The sequence below is a fragment of the Anolis carolinensis genome, chromosome 1 (assembly GCF_035594765.1).
Source record: "Anolis carolinensis isolate JA03-04 chromosome 1, rAnoCar3.1.pri, whole genome shotgun sequence".
NCBI classification, from domain to species: domain Eukaryota; kingdom Metazoa; phylum Chordata; class Lepidosauria; order Squamata; family Dactyloidae; genus Anolis; species Anolis carolinensis.
In genome coordinates this window covers 58,025,342-58,047,325 of record NC_085841.1, presented here as the reverse complement: position 1 = coordinate 58,047,325, position 21,984 = coordinate 58,025,342, and the positions used below count along the sequence as shown (strand labels likewise).

The 21,984-nt window shown below is 41.5% G+C and overlaps 1 protein-coding gene across 2 annotated transcripts in view; it reads left to right on the top strand.

The window, feature by feature from the left end:
• Positions 1-20,563, top strand: part of fmn2 (formin 2) — a 242,202-nt gene extending 221,639 nt beyond the window's left edge. For both annotated transcript variants that reach the window (XM_062975121.1, XM_062975120.1), the window contains exons 18-19: positions 17,004-17,085; positions 18,723-20,563. In XM_062975121.1, the coding sequence (XP_062831191.1) occupies positions 17,004-17,085; positions 18,723-18,749 (109 nt within the window). In that variant the 3' untranslated portion in view covers positions 18,750-20,563. The remainder of the gene's footprint in view (positions 1-17,003; positions 17,086-18,722) is intronic.
• Positions 20,564-21,984: the final 1,421 nt, after the last annotated feature.

Here is a 21,984-nt window from a genome sequence, read left to right as displayed (position 1 = left end):
TGATTCAAAAGGGAACATGAAGACATAAGTAATTGTTTTTAATAGCAAAACAGAGTTTCTGAGTGGATTGATTCTCTACTTATGAGTCTGCGGAAGATTATCATCACATACTGTCGACTACACCCGCTCAAGGCAATGGTACAGTGAAAGAAGACAATTTTGAGAAGTGGTAAAGTCCAAGGTGTCCCACTTTTTTCAGTGATTCCACCATCTTCTATCATTATACCCACAGGCCAGCAAAAAACAGTTCCCACGAGACGGAACTTGCGCCCACACCTCGAAAGCAGCCGCAAAGGCACACGCCCTGACGGGCAAACGCCACCGTCCGCGTGCGCGGCCAGAGGGCAAGGGGACCCAAAGGCGGCCGTTCTGCGGCCACAACGTTGAGTACACTGCCTTTATAGGTGAATGGGACACTGTCCCACTGTCTTTGATCATTCCACCCTCTTCTATTGTTATACCAACAGGCCAGCAAAAAACAGTTCCCACGAGACGGAACCTGCGCCCACACCTCGAAAGCAGCCGCAAAGGCACACGCCCTGACGGGCAAACGCCACCGTCCGCGTGCGCGGCCAGAGGGCAAGGGGAACCAAAGGCGGGCGTTCCGCAGCAACAGCGTCAATCACAGCCTTTCAGGGTGATGGGACACAAGGTTTACATTTGGAGAAATGCTGGCAAAATCGTAGGTGTCCCACTGTCTTTGATGATTCCACCCTCTGAGTTATACCAACAAGCCAGCAAAAAGCGGTTCGCACTCGACGTAACCTGCGCCCACACCTCGAAAGCAGCCGCAAAGGCACACGCCCTGACGGGCAAAAGGCACCCTCCGCGTAAGCGGGCAGAGGGCTAGGGGACCCAAAGGCGGCCGTCCCGCGGCCACTGCGTCGACCACACCCGCTCAAGCCGATGGGACAGTGAAAGATGAAAATTTAGAGAAGTGCTGGCCAAAGTCGAGGTGTAGTATTAATCCCTGCGGCAAAACACATCCTCAAAGGTTCAGATGGACAGATATCTCTGTAAAGTGTGAGTCTGGCGTATTCCTTCACCTAAAATGATTATCCGAAGTATCCACATCAAATATAACAGTGCTCTTTCTGTACAAGAACTGCGAGGATCTGGAGAAGACCAAACAGTCCTGGCTCATGAGGGAAATATTTTTTGACCAAAAAAAAAGAAAAATAGAGAATTGAATGAAATCCGTACTGAACCCAAAGAGGAAGCATTTCCTACCTTGGCTTTTATGGACTAATTTCCCACAGAATATCCTTCTACCTCTACAGCATCAGTATTACAGGAGAGAAAAAGTTTTGTAACTTCAGACTACAGAGATGGGCCAAAAGTAACTTTATTAAGTTCAACAGGGACAAATGAAAGCTACTTCACTTCGGTATAAATAATGGAAATCCAAGCGACTGATTTTTGGACGCCTAGCTTGACAGCAGTGTGTGAGAAAAACATCTGGGAGTCCTCGTGGACAACAAGATAACAATGAGCCTACTATGGGTTGCGGCAGATCAAATATCCAATGGGCTTTAGGCCTGCATCAATAGGGGAATAGCGTCTAGATCCAAGGCAGTCATGCTCCCCCTCTACTCTGCCTTGGTCAGACCACACCTGGAATACTGAGTCCAACTTTGGGCACCGCAGATAAATGGAGATGCGGACAAGCTTGAAAGTGTCAAGAGGAGTGCGACTAAAATGAATAAGGGTCTGGAGAACAAGCAGTATGAGGAGAGGCTTTAAGAGCTGGGCATGTTTAGCATGCAGAAGAGAAGGCTGATAGGAGACATGATAGCAATGTACAAATATGTGAGGGGAAGTCATAGGGAGGAGGGAGCAAGCTTATTTTCTGCTGCCGTGAAGACAACGGGACGGAGCAGTGGCTTCAAACAATAGGAATGGAGATTCCACCTGAACATCAGGAAGAACTTCCTCACTGTGATGGCTGTTCGGCAGTGGAACTGTCTCCCCCGGACTGTGTTGGAGGCTCCTTCTTTTGAAGCTTTTAAGCATAGGCTCGATGGCCATCTGTCAGGGATGCTTTGAATGAAACTTCCTGCGTCTTAGTTGGGGGAGAACTCGATGGCCCATGAGTTCTATTCCAACTCTACTTTTCTATGATTCCATGATTCAATGATCCGGGAAACGGCCCCTTGAGATTGATGAACCCAAAAACGACAGTGGGCAACGGTGAGTGATGATAAAGACGAGAAAGGAAGGGAAAAGAGAGAGGAAAGCATTGTAGGTTAGAGGAGAGAGTTGTTGGACAGAGTCCAAAGGGGCAACCCCCCCCCCCCCGGCCACCCACAAAATTAGCCAAAGTTACTCTGAAGCAGAGCTGCTTAAAGGAGGAGAACTGTTGCTCTAGGAGCCGTCGGTGTCAAAATCCAAATCTGGGAAATTCAACACGGGAAGGTTGGCCTTCAGGAAAACCAGTTTCTCAACTGTTTGCGGGTCCAGCAAGCTGCGGTGGGGCGTGACTACATCTCCCGCTAGGCTGAAGACCCTTTCGCTCTGCACGCTGGTGGGAGGACAGCTGAGGAACTGGCGGGCTACGTGTGACAGATCCGGCCACATGTGTTCACGTGAAGCCCAATAGGCCAATGGATCACAAGAAATTATCTCAGGAGGCTCCTCAAAGTACCTGTTGACCGAGCATTCGGCCCAGTCTACCTTTTGAGCAGAAGCCAGCAAAGAGGATTCTTCAGAGCAGGCAAGTATGGCCACCGTCTCTGCAAAAAAAACGTTTCCTGGTCGCGGCTGGAGATCCGTATCCCTACGGCAAACCCCTACCGGCTCCCCGGGACTTTCAGTCTCGCCACTAGCGCTAGTGCTGGGGGTGACAGGCATTTCCGGAAGAGGGGCCGCTGTGCCCGTTTCCTCCACCCTGGCAGCAAAGACCTCCCTCACAAGGTTAACTAGTTGGGCCTTCCACACGGTAAAGTCTTTTGGGCAGACGTTGTACTTTAGCCGTGGATCACACAAGGCCGCCAGCATATGGACCTTGCTGGAAAGAAGTGGCTCAAGGCATTTCCGTACAGCAAAGGACAACCTCCTCACCACCTCCTGGGCCGGCGGTGTCAGCGGTCCTGCCAGGGAGTCCAGTGTTCGACCGGCCCCAAGCCTTTCTAGGTGCCTCCTTAGCCTCAAGACCATGGGCACTGCCTGGCTAAGAAGGGCTTTTGATTCCGAAAGGGTCTCAGTGGCATGTTTGAATGGCTTTAGTACGTCTACTAGCTGGGAGATAGTGTCCCACTCTTGCTTATTTGGAACAAGTTTGCTAACAGGCGCAACCAATGTGAGGGAGATGCCGTGTACCGCCTTCTGCTGCTCGACCATGCGTTCAAGCATTTTAAAGGTTGAATTCCACCGAGTTGAGACGTCCTGGAGCAGCTTGTGCTGCGGGAGGCCTTCAAGGCTCTGCCTGTCTCTCAGCTGCCGGGCTGCCTTGATGCTCCTGTGGAAGTAGCCCGCGATCTTTCTACAGCGCTCGATCAGCAGGGCGATGTTTGCGTTGCTGGCTGGCTGCTCTTCCGGGCTCTTTAAACCTTCCTTGACGGTATTGTGAAGCAAGTGGGCCATGCAGGACACATTCTGAAACCCGGCACTTTCAACCGCTTTGATCATATTTTTACCAGCGTCAGTCACCATAAAGCCCCTCCTCATTTCTTCCGGCCTACACTGCATCCACTCCCCCATCATGTTTTCCAGATAGCTGCAGATGGTCTCTGCCTTGTGATCACGATCAACTACCTCCAATGCGAGGAGTGCCCAACGATGGGATGTATCCATACTGCCTTCCTTCTCCCACCAATGTGCCGTGAGAGAGAGGTAGGAATGGCCTCCTCCCAAGCTTGACCAAATGTCAGAGGTAAAATGGATGTGTCCTCCCATGGCGCTACGCAACATCTGGATAATGCGTTCCTTACAGCCCTCGTACAAGCCGGGAATAACTTTTCTGGAAAAGGTGTGACGGGAGGGGATTTTGTAGCGGGGGCACAGTCGTTTCATAAGGCGTACGAAGCCTTCTTGTTCAACCAGGCGGAAGGGATGGTGATCTAGGGCAATCATCTCTCCCACACTTTGGGTTATCTGGTGGGGTGTGAGTAATGTTTCCCCCGTTTTCTTTCTGGGTAATGGAATGGCCCAATCCTCCAAGGTGGACTGTGTCTGCCTTCCACCATCTTCACCAGGAGAACTTTGTGTGCTAAGGCTGCCACTTGAAGGGCTTGCAGTTCCCCCTCCTACCGAAATGGAGGGATGGTGTCGCTTCATGTGAGAGCTCAACCCCGAGGTCGCAAGATGTCTCAGGTCTCTGCCTCTGCTGATATTTGCCCCACAGTGTCTACAAACTGCCAAAGTAGCACGCTGAGAGTGGACATGGAAATGGTCCCAAATATATGACCTTGGCCTCCCCACAGCCACTGTGGCGACGCCCACAGAGATAGGAGTCGTGGGCACCCTTTCGTCAGCTAGAGAAAGTTTTTGGTTTGATGGTACAACCTCCTCTACCTCCTCCTCACTGTCAGTAGCGGGTGGAGGGGTGGGGTTATCTATATCCTCACTATCCACCACCTGTAGTTCCAGGACGGCAACACCTGTATGTTCCATTGATCGTCCTGTGGTCTCAGCTCCATACGACAACTGGCTCCGGGTGGAGGGCTGTGAACTTTCTGGCACGGACAAACAGCCCTGTTTGAGCAGGCAAGGGGCAAATCAGGCTCCCTTGTTTTCAAAAAAGGAGGTGTAGTTCTACAAAGGAGTATGGGAGGTGCAATCCTTTGGCCAAAGTTGGCTTTTCATTCACAGACAGCGTCCCTGGCACGGACAAACAGCCCTGTTTGAGCAGGCAAGGGCCAAATCAGGCTCCCTTGTTTCCCAAAAAGGAGGTGTAGTTCTACAAAGGAGTATGGGAGGTGCAATCCTTTGGCCAAACTTGGCTTTGGATTCACAGACAGCGTCCCTGGCACGGACAAACAGCCCTGTTTGAGCAGGCACGGGCCAAATCAGGCTCCCTTGTTTCCCAAAAAGGAGGTGTAGTTCTACAAAGGAGTATGGGAGGTGCAATCCTTTGGCCAAACTTGGCTTTTGATTCACAGACAGCGTCCCTGGCACGGACAAACAGCCCTGTTTGAGCAGGCAAGGGCCAAATCAGGCTCCCTTTTTTCCCAAAAAGGAGGTGTAGTTCTACAAAGGAGTATGGGAGGTGCAATCCTTTGGCCAAACTTGGCTTTTGATTCACAGACAGCGTCCCTGGCACAGACAAACAGCCCTGCTTGAGCAGGCAAGGGGCAAATCAGGCTCCCTTGTTTCCCAAAAAGGAGGTGTAGTTCTACAAAGGAGTATGGGAGCTGCAATCCTTTGGCCAAACTTGGCTTTTGATTCACAAACAGCGTCCCTGGCACGGACAAACAGCCCTGCTTGAGCAGGCAAGGGCCAAATCAGGCTCCCTTGTTTCCCAAAAAGGAGGTGTAGTTCTACAAAGTAGTATGGGAGGTGCAATCCTTTGGCCAAACTTGGCTTTTGATTCACAGACAGCGTCCCTGGCACGGACAAACAGCCCTGCTTGAGCAGGCAAGGGGCAAAACAGGCTCCCTTGTTTCCCAAAAAGGAGGTGTAGTTCTACAAAGTAGTATGGGAGCTGCAATCCTTTGGCCAAACTTGGCTTTTGATTCACAGACAGCATCCCTGGCACAGACAAACAGCCCTGCTTGAGCAGGCAAGGGCCAAATCAGGCTCCCTTGTTTCCCAAAAAGGAGGTGTAGTTCTACAAAGGAGTATGGGAGGTGCAATCCTTTGGCCAAACTTAGCTTTTGATTCACAGACAGCGTCCCTGGCACGGACAAACAGCCCTGTTTGAGCAGGCAAGGGGCAAATCAGGCTCCCTTGTTTTCAAAAAAGGAGGTGTAGTTCTACAAAGGAGTATGGGAGGTGCAATCCTTTGGCCAAAGTTGGCTTTTGATTCACAAACAGCGTCCCGGGCACGGACAAACAGCCCTGCTTGAGCAGGCAAGGGCCAAATCAGGCTCCCTTGTTTCCCAAAAAGGAGGTGTAGTTCTACAAAGTAGTATGGGAGGTGCAATCCTTTGGCCAAACTTGGCTTTTGATTCACAGACAGCGTCCCTGGCACGGACAAACAGCCCTGCTTGAGCAGGCAAGGGGCAAAACAGGCTCCCTTGTTTCCCAAAAAGGAGGTGTAGTTCTACAAAGTAGTATGGGAGCTGCAATCCTTTGGCCAAACTTGGCTTTTGATTCACAGACAGCATCCCTGGCACAGACAAACAGCCCTGCTTGAGCAGGCAAGGGCCAAATCAGGCTCCCTTTTTTCCCAAAAAGGAGGTGTAGTTCTACAAAGGAGTATGGGAGGTGCAATCCTTTGGCCAAACTTGGCTTTTGATTCACAGACAGCGTCCCTGGCACAGACAAACAGCCCTGCTTGAGCAGGCAAGGGGCAAATCAGGCTCCCTTGTTTCCCAAAAAGGAGGTGTAGTTCTACAAAGGAGTATGGGAGCTGCAATCCTTTGGCCAAACTTGGCTTTTGATTCACAAACAGCGTCCCTGGCACGGACAAACAGCCCTGCTTGAGCAGGCAAGGGCCAAATCAGGCTCCCTTGTTTCCAAAAACCCTTTTGCGTTGAAAAAAGAAAGAAGAAAGCCCACCCCGCCCGCAACAGAAAAAATGGCGCAGCAGAAAAATTGCTGGCCGGGTGGGAAAATGGAAAACGCCAATCTCGTGAGGAAAAAAACACCCACAGGCCCTTTGCAAAAAATTAAAAAAGAAACACCCAACAGTTTCCAAACCCACACCACCCAAACTCACCCACCCAACCTTTTCTCCCGGTCTTCTGTAGCCTAGCTCTAGCTCAGACACAGCCAAGGAAGCTGTGACGCAGCAATCTTGCCTGCCTGACTGCCTGCCTGCCTGCCCAGAATCTCCCTTCCACCCTCTTCAGATTCCCGGTGCAAATGAGCCACGAGGCTCCCTGTGCTCGCTCTTTTCATTCAGGACATCCTACCAGCCCCTCCCCCTGGTTAAACGTGCTCTCTGATTGGCCACAAGGTGCAAACAACACGCTAGGTTGCCCCAGTGCACTTAAACAAGTTTGGGTGATTTGCAAAAGCTTTTTTTAAAAACGAAAAAAAAATGACGACATAACTAAAAATGGCCAGTCGCGGTTCGAAACCGCGATATCCAGACGTGTGGACAATCAAGGCCGTATATTGCTTCAAAACTAACGAAAATAACGAATTAATAACGGGTAACGGGGAAATCGAATTATTTGAGCAAGCCTACTATTTAGGTATGCAAGTATAAACAGCAGTGCAGGTGTTACATTCAACAACCACAAGCTTTAGCTGTCATGCATTCATTGTTAAGACTGGAAAGTCAGTAAATGCTTCTACATATTAGTAACCTGTTAGCACTAGGTAGTCAGAAATTTTCCTAAATAGCTAAGAACAGCAGCAAAAAAGTGATTGATATCAAGCTTATTATTCTGAAGAGTTCATAACTTTGATCTTACAGTAAAAAGTGTTTTCTATAGAAATATGACTAGAGGTAATGGATACCTTTCTTACTGTTGTTCAACACAGTTTACTTCCTTATTACTATTCAATAATATTTGCCTTATTTACTGCTATTTCTGGATAATTTGGAGGCTTGATCAGGCATGGAATAAATTAAGCTCAGCTTCTGCTGGTGAATGTATCAGCACCAACCAGTCACGGACAGCACTCTATGAGACTTGCAACTGCTGTCTTCAGGAATCACCTCAGTTAATATCCATAGCCAAATAACATACTGAAACGGGGTAAGGAGAAGAGGGAGTGGTGTAATGCTGAGTTTTATTAAGGATTCTGATAGGCACAGGTCATACATTTCAAGACTTCATCAAATCCGTGTGGTGAAATGGTTGCCACATTCCCTGAAGATCCAATCTTGAACTTCCATATGAACGTTTTTGTTAAAGTCCTCTCCGGGGTTGAGAAAGGCAGGGTAAAAGTACCATTAATTAATTAATTAAAGGAAAGACAAAAACGAAAACCATTTAGATTGACAAACAAGAAGTCCCAGTTCTGACCAGTACTGGATTTGAAGCAATTTGTCATGGCTGATTAAAATAACAAGGAATATGTTCATTGATGCTGCAAAAGGGGCAAATGAGGAAGTTGATTATGATTCCTTCCAACAACATTTATTTACAGCTAAGCCATCATCTCAATGTTCCTTAAGGAATTAGTTCTCTTTTCCTTTAACAATATGACATCCTGCAGAACAATGTAAGCTATGAATTGCATTAATTGTTACTTCATTTAAAAATCACTTCATTAGGTTTACATCCTTGCATTCACCTGGATATCTTTCCATGTTCAAGGAGACTCCCAAGAAGGGTTTTTTAAAGCATATCAGTATATCTGAATGTTCCACCTGTTTGTTTGTTTTTTTAAACTTTGCTCTGAAGCTTAACCCTTTTTTCTTTCCAGAATTTTATTTTAAGTGCTGACCTCTAAATACAAACAAAAAACCCAAATTCAATGTGGTATGTGTTAGAATCTTTGAGTAATCAGTTACTACTTTCATGAACAATGGGTTACATTCCAGTAGTTCATAATACATGAAGGTATCCAAAGATTTACTGAGCTCAACATTGACAGCTAAGGAGTGTGACTGTGGTGTGCTCTTTTTCACCCATCATTAGTTTTCACTGCTGAGATTTCTGGCTAAGAGAGGGAGAGTCTCCAGACTAATGGCAGGAATCTTTATTGCTCATTCCAAGGTTTTCTAAATCATGTATCCCATACCATTTTCTATTCTTTTAAGTGGGGTGTGAACTGAAAGAGATCAGATTTTCTTCCTGAAACTAACAACTTATATTAAGGTCCCACAAAAAGTGGCATTGGCAAAAATGCCCTTTTATATTCTCTCCAATCCTTTCATTGTAGTGCGATAGACAGACCCTTTCTTCCCTTCTTGGGTGGTAGGGGTGGATATAATACAAAAGATCCATGAAGCACCCAAGGGAAGAACTTGGGCAAGAAGACAGCCCTTTATTTTGGAATTGTTTTTGTTTTTTTGCAATGTTTGCTGCAAAGCTCAATGTTTTCTTCTCATCCGTTAACCTTCCCTATCCTGGGTAAAAGCATTTACAGCAGGAACCCCAATTGTCTACTGAAGCAAGAACTGAAAAGAGAGAAACAGATTCATCTGAGGATCCTTGTTACTTTAAATTAAAAGTGCCTTACATCTGTGTAGGCATTCTTTAGTGCAACTAATACAATTACACTATATATAAGTTTGTCATGAATATGAACTGGAGTGAAATCATCAGAATTCTTGATGCAGGGATTCTCAAGTTAAACTTGATTTTTTTCCCATTCTAGCAGCTACTGCCACACTTTCCAATTACACACAGCATCTTGGCCTTGTTTAACTGTAAAAGTTACCCATTCCTGCAAGAATAGCAGTTAAAGCTGGCACCTGGTGTGTTGTGTTGTACATCTAGATGAAAGGAGAGATTCCTGGCTAGTATGTCTCCCCAGTTCATTGATTTCCTTCTGAAGAAAGACTGGTATGTCTCCCTACAGATTACTTGGCAGAATGATTTAAAGCTTGCTGTTGAACGATTTAAAGTCTGGCATTCTGCAGCTATGCATCTCATAGGAAGGAGCATGCTGGTAAGCTGTCATTGCTTCTTCCCAAGAGCGGCATTAAATTGTATAGCACTAGGCATGTGCTCTCAAAGTAATTGAAGGAATCTTTTGTTAACCCTCCGAATAGGAAACACAAAATCTGACTAGATAACAAGACACCTGGAGAATTGTGAATTATTATCAGTTTGGGAGATGAATGGGCGGAGAGGTAGTACAATTCTATTACTTATATTTTTATTTCATTTTCTTTTTATGTTTGTCTAGTGTTACCAACATATTAAAGGGTGCTTGAAATTCCTCAGCCTATAAGCTGCTGTTAGGAAATCTTCCTAGATGCAAGAGTTTTGTTCTACATAACTGCTTCCATTCTTTCCCTCTTTTCCTTATACACAGAAGTTCACTCAACCTGCCTAATCATGCTAATTTCCTAGCTATTTCCAAATTTCCTTGCTAAAGACTTGAGATCATCCTGCCTGACATTTTGCTTTCCACCAAAGACAGAATAGCATGCTACATGGGATATAAGAGATCAGATTTGAACTCCAATGAAAATCAACTATGTTCCAACTAACTTGGACTGGAACCAAGATGCTGTCTGATTCCTTTCCTCCAGTTTAGTCCAATTTTCTTGGTCTTAGTTCTTTCCTCATAGATGAAGTGAGGAAAGCAATGTGTGTGTCTTCTACATAATATGTAGTTTGGTCTTAATATCATGTTTGTTCTCCAGTGTGCAGTTGTAGGAAGAAACTGGGAAGGCATGATGGAGGTTAGTCTTGAGATGACTCACAGGTGAAGCTCAACATTTACATAGCTCTGCCATGTATCAGTTTGCTCAGTCCCATAAGAGAAACAGTTTTAGCCTGAGGAAAGGCATTTCCTCCTTGGATACCAGCATGCTTACGTTTAGCTTATGTTTAAATGGCCCTACAGCCAAGCTGCAGTGTTGGTTTGGTAGTAATGGAAGGGATGACTGAAGGGAATATTTTCCTTGAATGGTGGCTTTTATTGTCTATTAGTAAGAAATCGAAAGGAGGAAGAATTACAGCATCCTTGCTTAACTCTATGCCCTACAGATGTCTTAGGCTCAAGGCCTTAATTTTAATTCAAAACATCTCAAGGGCATCCTGACTACAATGTAGAAAGCACCCCTGAAGTTGCTATTATGCCCTGCATTCACTTGTAATAGCTCAACCATAGGGAAATAAAAAATGAAAGAAAGCAAGGAAGCTTGTGGATTAAAAGCAAATCCTCAGTGCCTATCTGAATGTGTAAGCCTCTTGCTACCATAAATTTGGTGGCATGAGGAGAGAGGAATGAAAGCAGAATATTTTAAACTTCTATTTTAGAAAGCAAACAGAAACCATGCTGTGTTTCAAAATTGAATTGGATTGTATTCCTTTTCTTTCCCTTTACACAGAACACTGCAGTAATACACAGATAAAATTGATATGAAGTTGTTTCTGAAAAGAGTAATGTTAGCTACCCCATAGATTATTATTGGAAGGCTTGTTGTGACCATTCCACTACCAAATGTAGGAACATTCCAGCCTTGTCAGTCTGTTTAAATTAGTCACATCCTACTAGACTCAGGCAAAGTGTAAAGGTATCTGCACCAAGCCTACTTGGAGCCAGTAGGAAATGAATCTGTCTACCAGAGATACTCCTTTAGACAAAATTATTAATGCTTAGTGGCGGAGAAGTGGCTTCCCTTCTCCCTGGGCTGAAGGATGGAAGAAATTCTCTCATGATAAGCCCATGATCAGGCTAGAAGGTAGATAAAATGATTTTGCAGGGACGTCTGGTTTCTTTCCCTAGATCTATCTTATTCATCTTACAAACTGTTTTCAGACTTAATCACAGTGAACATTTTGTATACATTTGCCTGACAATAAATAAGAAGGATAGAGCGGTAAAAGTGCTGGGAGGAAAAACAACATAATTATGACAGAAACAAGGACCCATTCCCTTTGTTTAGATTAACCCTCTGCTGGCTAGCTGCATTTTATTCAGGGTTGGAATTAGCAAATGCCTTGAATAGTATGCTTTTGAATAACAAAATATTTTTAAAATTATTTATAAAGGATAGACAGGGTGTCTCCAAAGTGTTATATTATTGTATGAATATGCTATTTGAATATTAGAAGATATTGTGGAGATCATCAGAACTGTCTGGGGGCAAGGCCAGCCTGTAAAATCTCAGCTTATATCTTCCATTCTTTGCATTTTCACCCTGAGTAGGGAAACAAAGATTTCTTGCAAATGTTCACACGTTGAGTGAGAAGAGGTATTTTGAGAATATTGAGGCATCACTATAATATATTTCAGACATTTTTAGACTTTCTCACAGGTTTGCTTGTAATTTTTATTTCATTATTAGTATCTTGCAAAGGGTTCTGTTCTTCAGAAAAACCTGATCAGAAATGCATGAGCTCACCTGGTAGGAGTAGGAGAAACATGAAAATTATTTGTTTTAGCAAGCAAGAAATAAATGGAGATTTACATTCTTCTGTTAAAAGGAACTTAAAGAATCTTGAGTTAGTTTTCAACCTGGCAAGAGGCAAATGCCAAAAAATTTCCAATCACAACTGATAAAGGCTAGCTAGACCTTTTCCAGTCTTCCAGTTATGTCACAATTATGTCAATAACTTCTGGAATACAGAGAATTTGTATTTTCAAATACAAACCCAGATTTCAAATTCTATAAAATATTGGATTAGAATAGAATAGAATAAACAGTATAGGGAGAAAAAAACCCAATGGGCTGTTAGATGAGTAACTGAGTTTACTCCCAAAATAGCCAACAATCACAAAATCTCTTACAAGGAGCATATATCAGCTACTTTGTTCAGAAGGACTAGGACTAAGACCTACAAGACAAAGATTCAAACCTGAAGGAACCAAAGAAACAAATCAACACGGCAAAATTAATATCTAGCACAAAATGGCAGAACATCCCTAGTTGTCACCTACAATCCCCAGCTGGGATCACGCTAACACATCATTGGCATGCCACAGTCATTGCTTCAGAATAATAAAACCTCTCACAAATTTGAAGAGGCAGATACAGCGAGCCTCCAAATTGTAATCAACTACTGATTGATAAACAAATTACATGACATAGATAACACAGGGAAAGACCCTGCCACAAATCCAGATGCCAACTCTGTCCCCACATCTACTCTAGGGGCAATATTACAAGGGCCAATAACATCACTTGCAACATCAGAAGTTTATCTACTTGTTCTTCCTTCAGTATGATATATGCCATCCTATGCCAGCAATGTCCTTTTACATGCCACATTGAACAGGATAATCACTGTGTAAGTGGATAACTGGACACAAAAATGCTCTGCCCAACTTACTGGGCGGAAATGTTACGGTGCTGGGCGCCCTCCGGGCCACCATGGTGCCGATGGGGGGCTTCTCCTTTCCGGAAGCCCCCTGGGTGATGGGAAAGTTCCCACCAGACAGATGGCCAGCCAATTGGAAGGCCTCCATTTGCCCCATGATTGGCTGGGTGCAGCTGTCCGCTGTACATCAGGCAGCCTTCTTGAGGCTGGTCAAGGCCACACCAAGCAGCGTGCCAATCCCTGTGTAAGTGGATAAATGTACACAAAACTGACATTAGAAATGGCAGTGCCCCAAACCTAGCTGCTGTGTACGCTAATCCTCTTAATGTACAGAATGGGATTTTAGGGTTGCAGTTCTTGAACAAGGAAATTACAAAGGAAAACTAGAGAAACAGTAGAATTGAAATGTATTTAGAATTTCAATTGAACAGAGGTTTAAATAAAATGATTACAAAGATATTCTACATATACCTGTATTAATATAAGATCTCTCAATATTGCATATGTAACAAAATGTAGCTTTTCGGAAGGTTTTGGACCCTAGGTAAACTTATTTTTGGTCAGCATAAACTCTCACTGACCACTGTAAAGATCTGAAAGTTTAGTGAGGCTTATGGTTTGCACCTTTTTAGATCCTATTCATAATAATTGATTGATTAATAATTTTATTTCTTACCCGCCTCTCCTCATGGCTTGAGACAGGTTACAATGTTGCTTAAAACACATAATCAAAACATATACTCATTTAAAAACACTCTGTAGAATACATATATTGAAGCATATTTCCATAAAATACATATTAAAATATACAAAACAAAAGTAGGACATAGAATTGAAGTTTAATTTTTTTTATTACATTCCATGCCCCTACTACAATGGGGGGAAAACAAAATCTATATCACTATTGCACCTGTAAAGATTCAAACAGTAGACCACGTCCCCAGGGGGAGAATCCAGCCCACTGTGAAAAACTTATCCAGCATTTTCTGATAGAATCACTTGCATTGGTTCAAACTTGGATTCTATAATTAATACAGAGCCAGTAGATCTAATGCTGGTATCTGCTTGTAATGCTGGTATCTACATGTAGAGAGTTCATATAGTGTAGTGATTTGAGGGTTGGATTCAGAATTAGAAGATCAGAGTTCAAATGCCTTCTTGTCCAAAGAAACACACTGAATGATCTTGGACAAGTCACACTCTTTCAACTTTAGATGGCTATGCCAGCCCACCCCCCAAATCTGGCCATTAAAACCCTTTAACAGGGTTGCATTAAGGTCACCATGAATCAGGCCTTGAAGGCATATAACAATATCAACTAGACCATGTGGTAATCACCCAGCATCTGGATAAAATAAATCCTCCTTCTCTTCAAGAACCCCACTTTGAGATCATATGATAAAGGATGGATAGAACCATTTAAAAATAAATGCATAGTTCAGTTTGAGTCTGGTTCCTATACCTGGCTATGAGACAGAAGCAGCATTGGTTACCTTGACGTGAACTGGATGGAACATGACAAGTAATCATGAATTGTAAAGTCCTCCAAGTTGTCATTCAACACCATATTTTCAGAATCTCATAATGTAACTTTGTACTGTGTGGCAAAAGTATTTAATTTCGATCTTCCTAAATTTCCCACTACTAAGGTTCATCAGCCATTCAGTATTATGAGAGTGGAAGAAAACCCACATTAACCCTACATAGTTTTATACACCTTTCTCATGTTCTACTTACTATTTTTGTAAGCTGGAAATCACTAAATACTGTTAACAAGGTCTGTATAGGAAAGTTCTCCTTTTGATGATGTTTTAAGCATTTTTTCCTGCACCTTAACAGTTCTATAATACTAGGCTTGTGGGGATGAGGATAAACCTCCCAACTTGAAATGATATAATAGAATTTGATCATCCTGATTCATATGTAGTTGAGCCTCTTCCATAATTATCAGTCAGATGTATATGAAGCAGTCAGAAATATTAAAGTAGTGAATAATAAAAGCTGCCTGAAATATTTCCTACATAGACTTGGGAGTAGATGACACAGAAAACATGGAGAAAACATCTAAGTAGGCATTGTGAGTTTAAAAGTTTCTGTCATGTTTTTTTGTGTGTGATAAAGGATGGATAAAGTAATTTGTCCTATTCCTGAAAATACCTGCAAGGAAGCAACATTAACACCTTAATTAGCTTTAAAGATAGATGTGCAGTCCCTGTCTCCTACTTCTAATAATTCCTTTCATTTTGCTTTGTACCTATGGTAGCACCCTTTCACTGCCCTTATTACCCGCCTACCCAATTGCTGAGCCTTTTCTTTTGATGTTTTATCATTGAAATACCCCATCAATTCTCTTTTGTGGCCATACTCCTTCACTTCTAGATATTTTATCAACTTCTCCCTATGGCCGCTGCTTTGAAAAAAGCATGGGTGTAGCTCAAATATCAAACTGTTGCAGATTTCAGTGAAAGCACACTCAATCAAAATAATTGCATTCACCTACTTGAATTCATTTTGCATTCATGTTGCAGCCATTTTGCATTAACATAACCATCATCGCTATTTTGGAAAAAAAATTTTTTGATTCAAATGATCAGACTCTCTCAGATACTATGCCACTGCGATCTGGAGATTTCTAGGAACCATGGTCCCAAAAAGTAACTTTTCCAAGCTCTGCTATCGTAATAATTTAGTATTTGTGGTTTGATATGCTATTGAGTCTTTTTTTAGTTTTGTGTGTGTGGACCTTGTAATTCGAACAGCTTATTGAGATGGCCTATTTTATCATCACTGTCCGCTCTTCGGGGAAATCAGAGAAATAACATCTCGTGCTGCATATTTTGGTATTTTCTTTGTGTATGTGTTGGACTGGGTTGTAGATTTTTCCATCTAATCTAGTCTCAGACAGCTTCCAGGAGTGCTAGCATCCAGCCATCCTGTCTCCTAAAATGCTCTGTTCTTTTCCTACAACTGTTAACAAATTACTTACATATCTAAAGAAATGACCTTGTAAGTCAAATCATGTGGGAAGAATGGTAAAACTCCCAAAGCAAAGGAATCCTCTTTTACATGAGAAATTTAAACCTCTGGAAACAGATCAGGGTGGTCAGGATGATTTGGAAAGAATATCATGATAAATGTTCTCACTATGGATGGACTGTATGTTCCCCAGAGATGGAATAATACATCCCATACATGGCATTTTAAAAACTGAAAAGTTCTTGGTTCATTTTAAAACCCTTCTCTTTGATTTTTCACAGTTGTAGAAAAGGTAAGTTCAGAAATGCAGTAAAAACAAAGAAAGACTGTGGAAACGAACGGAGAAGTAAAACATAATTTATATTCTACAATATTATTTGTTTCATCTCTTCTTGTTTATCTACGTCAGAGCTTGGTAGCAACATGTTACACTAGTAACATTACCTGCAAAGCAAATTTGATATTGTCAGATATTTTCAAGAAAATTATATGTTAAAGGAATTTTCTTCCAGTTTCTGGGCTCATTTAACCTTATTCCTGACACTGAGCTTTTTAGAATGATTATTTTGTTGTTTGTGATAGGAAATATTGGTATGATCAAGGCTATGAACTGGAGATTTCAATTTATTAAGTTGTAAAATATATTTTACACTAAACATTTGCATGGTCAAAGAAATGAATCATTTTCAGGAATATCATTGAATAAATGTAATTATTAGGGAAATAATTCATGTAGCAATCAAATACATCACAGAGAGATTGGATCTGATTTTTAAATAAGTGGAAAATCTTTGTGCCTCTTATGCTGTGATTCTATTCATTTCTTAACTATGGTTATATTAAATACCCTTAAAATATCAGTGTACCTATTTCAGCTTCTTTAGCTTTTTCTTGACAACTATGTTTATAATTTATTTTCTGCAAGCTATCAGGATTATTGTATGTTGAAAAGTACTATCTTTGAATAATAGTTCAGATTTTCTTTTCAAGTGGTTTTAATTTGATTAATCAATTAATGTGTTGCAGACTTAAAGAGGCTGAAGAAGTATGTAGACAGAAAAAGGGAAAATCACTTTACAATATAAAACAAAAGCATGATTCTGGAATTGTAAGTATAATGTGTTTATGATGTTGCTTCAGAACTTTAAGAATACCAACCTAAGCTGGAAACGAGATGGTGCTGAATAGTTCAATTCCCTTCATACAGGGAGATTCTTGGTCTCAGAAGAAACCATCTGAAGGCCAACAACTACTGGTGGGCCTTCAGAACTGCATTATGGCTTCACAGCCTAATTATGGAACCATAACTGTTGCATGTTCAGTTAGATCACCTGAACCACAATCTGCTGCATTGGGCAAAGGAGGTATCTTCCACTGTCAGTGGGGTGCAAGAAAGCTAATGTTTTCAGCACCCTCCCACTAGTGAGCAAAGCTGCAACTGTCATCACAGCCTCACTTGATATAGGAAGGGAACTCTGACACCTCGGCTAGCTGAATATGCTATGGCTATTGTCCTTTTGGGGTAGGCAGGAGATACCTGCCCCAATGCACAACAGCATTGGTTGCAAAGCAACCAATAGAATATTGGTGATTGTTTTCAAACAAGGTACAAAATTAACTAGTAGTGTAAGGACAAGGGCAGGACTGCTGACTCTGATTGCCTTAGAGTCTACTTTGAACTAGGAATGTGGGACAAATGGTTTTTCAGACATTCTTGGACCTCACTTCCCAGCAGGCAAAGGTAGCTTGGTCAGTAGTCAAGAAAGGTAAAAAAAAATGTCTAACAGGACCACAGATTTCTCACCCCTACCTTTAAGTGGTTCTGGTGCTGATAACAAGATTGGAAAGAGTACATAGCAGTCCAGAAAGGTAGATCAGCCTTGCCCAATCTTCTGTAAGCGCTTTAACTAACTTGTATCATTCTTTCACCACACACATCACGCCATCTCTGGGGTGCTAGCTGGTGGGAAAATTGTAGTCATTATAGTACTAGGGCCCTGAGTACAATTTATTAATAATTAAACAGGGCAATGAAGACTTGTCCTATACAAATGTGAAAAACTTGTTTTATTTTTTAAATGCTGTCTTGCTTGCATAAACAGAAAAGCACATTCAATAATTATAATGTAAGTGCAGCATTTCTGCATCAGCAGCTTGCCAGACAATATTCCACACTATTTCCAAAAGTTTGCCACATCCTTAATTTCAGCTTTTGAGGAGAGAACATCAACTGCTTGGTCTATTCCTGAAGACCTGGCTGTTCAAACAAGCTTTTGAGAACACCTAGTCCCTAGTTGATCTACAAAATTGTTATGTAGCCTTGTACCTCATCCCATGCCCACATCCCATGGTTACAGCTTTGCACTCTCCCATTCCCTTGCCCTATTGTTTACAGCCTGGCCAAGCTTACATTAGCTTATCGCCATTGATGGATGAGAGCTGTTTTAATCTGAGTTTTAATTTGTTGTTTTATATGCTTATATATTTTATTTAATTATAATTTATATTGTGTTTTATTTTATGTTCTACTTTTTGGGCACCTTGTGCCTTGTATAAGCCGCCCTGAGTCCCTTCGGGGAGATGGTGGCAGAATACAATAATAAAGTTATTATTATTATTATTATTATTCACAATAGCTTACTATTCTTTCTCTATTTTAAGGAGTTTTACTCATGGTTACATATTAACTACTGTGAAATTCTGAAACAGATCTTATTGACTCTTCTTTGTGTTTTTTTCCCTCAGAAAGCAAAGATAAGTATGAAAATCTGAAAGAAGAAAGGCAGATGCCATTGTCCACTTGTTCAATTAACTGTATCCATCTGTGAGGAGAAAAGGGAAACTACATCATACAGCCCATGTCATTTCTTGAAATTTGCTTTGCATTTTTCCTTCTTTTTACCGACTAATATCTGACAAGCAATCAGTAAGGATGAGTCTGCTCCATGGGCAACTTAATAATGGATATCACGAGTTAGAGGCAAGTCTATTTCTATTTCCTGTATCCTGTGCTTCCTTCCAATCCAAATGTTATTTTGTAATGTGTGGAGGAATACTCATAATAAACTAAAAAAAAACCCAACGTGTGTAAGTGGTAATATATGTCCTAACTGAAAACTGTATAAACATCTAACATCATGCAAATGTTAGATTTCCATTTCTGCTGGCAACATCTTTTCAAGCAAATACAACTACAGCAGTGCATTTAGATTAGGTGGAAGAATGTCAGTTCTTGAGAAGTGTTTGTATCCATTTTGTGTGACATTTGTAGTTTGTATGTTGAATTGGTAAAGTCCTCCTTTCACACAATATGCTCTGTTCTACAAATTCACACTCTAAACTTATTTTCATTGCTCATAGCCTCCAGTTCCAAAAATATATGTTCAGCGTGGTTATCCTTATAGTTCATAAAGTGGGGGCATTTTCTCTTCATCTTTTGCCAGATGTAAGTGATGGAAGCAAAAGAGAGGAAAGTTGTCTGGGTGCAGTAAGGTAGGATTTGTTTGGAGGTTTTTAAATAGACTTGGGTATACTATGTATATTTTAAGTGATCTGTTTATACAGCAATGAAAAGTTTGCTGTAGATTACAAACCATGCTGTTTGTAGGACTAAAGACCTTTCCTTCTTTAATCATTCTAGATCATCAAGCTGATAATATGAACTTCAGTTTTCTGTTAACAAAGCAAAGGATCAAAATTAATTGAGGCATTATATTTTATCTAGGACCCATACTATAAATGACATATAACAGTTATAATTATTTGCACTTTTTGATTGCATCCACCAGAAGCAATCTAATGATTGATCACCTCCTGTTTACAACATCTCCTCCATACACTGTAGCTTCAGCTTTTCAAACATTATGCAAGCAGCCAAAATTAGGAAGACATAAGATGTATATATATCCCAAAGCCCTTTAGCATGGAAGGTGCTGGGGGATTTTTGAGTTCTAAGCTGCTGGTTTTTTTTTTCTCTCCTCCATGTAGTCCGGTACATGATACCTGGTTGTCCAGAGGTTAATATATGGTTCCAGGAATCATAAGGGCTGCACAATTATGACCTCAGGAATTGACCTTTTAAATGCCAAGCACTAAAAAGATATATTTTTCATTCATTGAAAAAATTGTTACGTGATCAGCCTGAAATTCTGTTGTGTTTCAGGATAGTTCCTGATAGTTCCTTTATGTTTTCTCAGAACTGCATTATAAAATCCTGTAGTGTGTCAGGAAAAAAGTTATTTCTTGGGAAAGGGAAAAGAAAAAATTGTTACAAGAGACCTATCACAAGCAAATAAAGAAGTAAAAGATATTTTAATAGCACTGATAAAATCTCATGTTTATATTTATGTAAGCTCTAGTCTTTGCTGTTTAACACTTGCATTTCCTTTCATTTAAGTGCATTTAAAACCATAGTAGCATGTTTCTGTTTTGTAGACTTCCTCTTCCCTTCAGTATCAACAGTGTGTATATTGCCATACTAAATTAAATAACAAAGATCGCTATGTGCAATATTGTATTTAGTGTTTCTATTCCAATTTTTTTAGAATGTTAATTTATATGAAAAATAAAAGAAATAAAGAGATCAATTTTGTTGTTTTTGATGGTAATGTTTGTGAGATCAATTTCCAGGGAATCTATTTTGCTACCAAATCTGTATCTGTGCTCCATAACAGACTGGATGTGGGTGAACAAACTGAAGTTTATTCCAGACAAGACAGAGATCTTGCTGTCAGTTGGAAGGTAGATAAGGGAATAAGGATTTAGTGTTGTGTGTGTCCTATTAAGCCTTATATGGCTGAGGTCCAGATTATCTGAGAGATCATATCTCCCTATGTGAACCTGACAAGGTTTGAAGATCCCTAAGGGAAGGCCAATTTGGAGATGACTCTTCCGTGAAGAAATTTCTCAGTGTCTTCTTCTGCAAAAAAAAAAAAAAACTTCACGCACAAAGTTAGGTTGGCACACTCTAATTTTTTTTCACTGCCAGTTCTTTTGCTTTTAAACAAATATTTGGTGATTAGCTTTTCTTGCAGAAAGCTCTTTAATAGCATGGGAGTGCACTTTTCTTTTATTGTGTTTTAAGATTGATTTTACACTATTTTAATTATTGATATTTCAGTATGGTAGCTATTGAATTGTTTTAAAGCTATTATATCATCAACTTTTTATCTGTATTTGTTTTCACTTTAGGAACTTCATCAGATTGACTTCTGGCTCTGTTTCCATGTGCTTTGGAAATGGAGCCCCATGGGAGTCCCACGGAAGCCACAACATAATGGCACTTCTGGTAGGACTCCAAGGAGCTCTGTTTCCACAGGCATGGAAAAGGAGCTAGAAGTCAGTCTTGAGAAGTTGACTGTTACCCAACTCCAAACCTGAGGAAGTGGTCAAAAGCAGATAAAAGATGGGAAAAAAGGGAGAAAGATGGAAAGGACATGGGATGACTGGCCATCCCTGAAGATGGAGAAAGATGGTGGGGAACGGGGTAAGGCAGCTCCCTCCACTTTCCTCTGCTTTCCTCACACCCTTAGTTACCTTGAGCCCCAACTCAGGTGAAAGGCACAATTAGAATGAATGAATGAGCTTATTGTAGGGTGTATAACTCCTTCAGTTGAGTCCTGAAGAATGTATTGATCCAGGATGATTTTGACTAATATATTATCCATGCTCTGGATTGGATTGAATTGTTTGCATGATTCAGTTTCAGGGGTGAATGGCATGGCTGAGGTGCTTCAGGTAGCTCAAAAGAGCTAAAAAAGAAATAGCAAAAAGCCAGACAGTTTGTCTCCAATATCATTGCATAAGATATATAAAGTAGTGTGATAGAGAGTAAAACGAGGGAGGCATGCATTGATCATTGATAGCCCTGAGGCAAAAATCTCACCAACCATCTCCAATTACAGTGTTTTTGAGATGGCTAACATATGGAATTGAAATTATGGAGTAAATTATTACCAAGGTATTTCTTTATGTTAGCAGCAGATGGTAAAAAGCTGGAGTGAGAGCT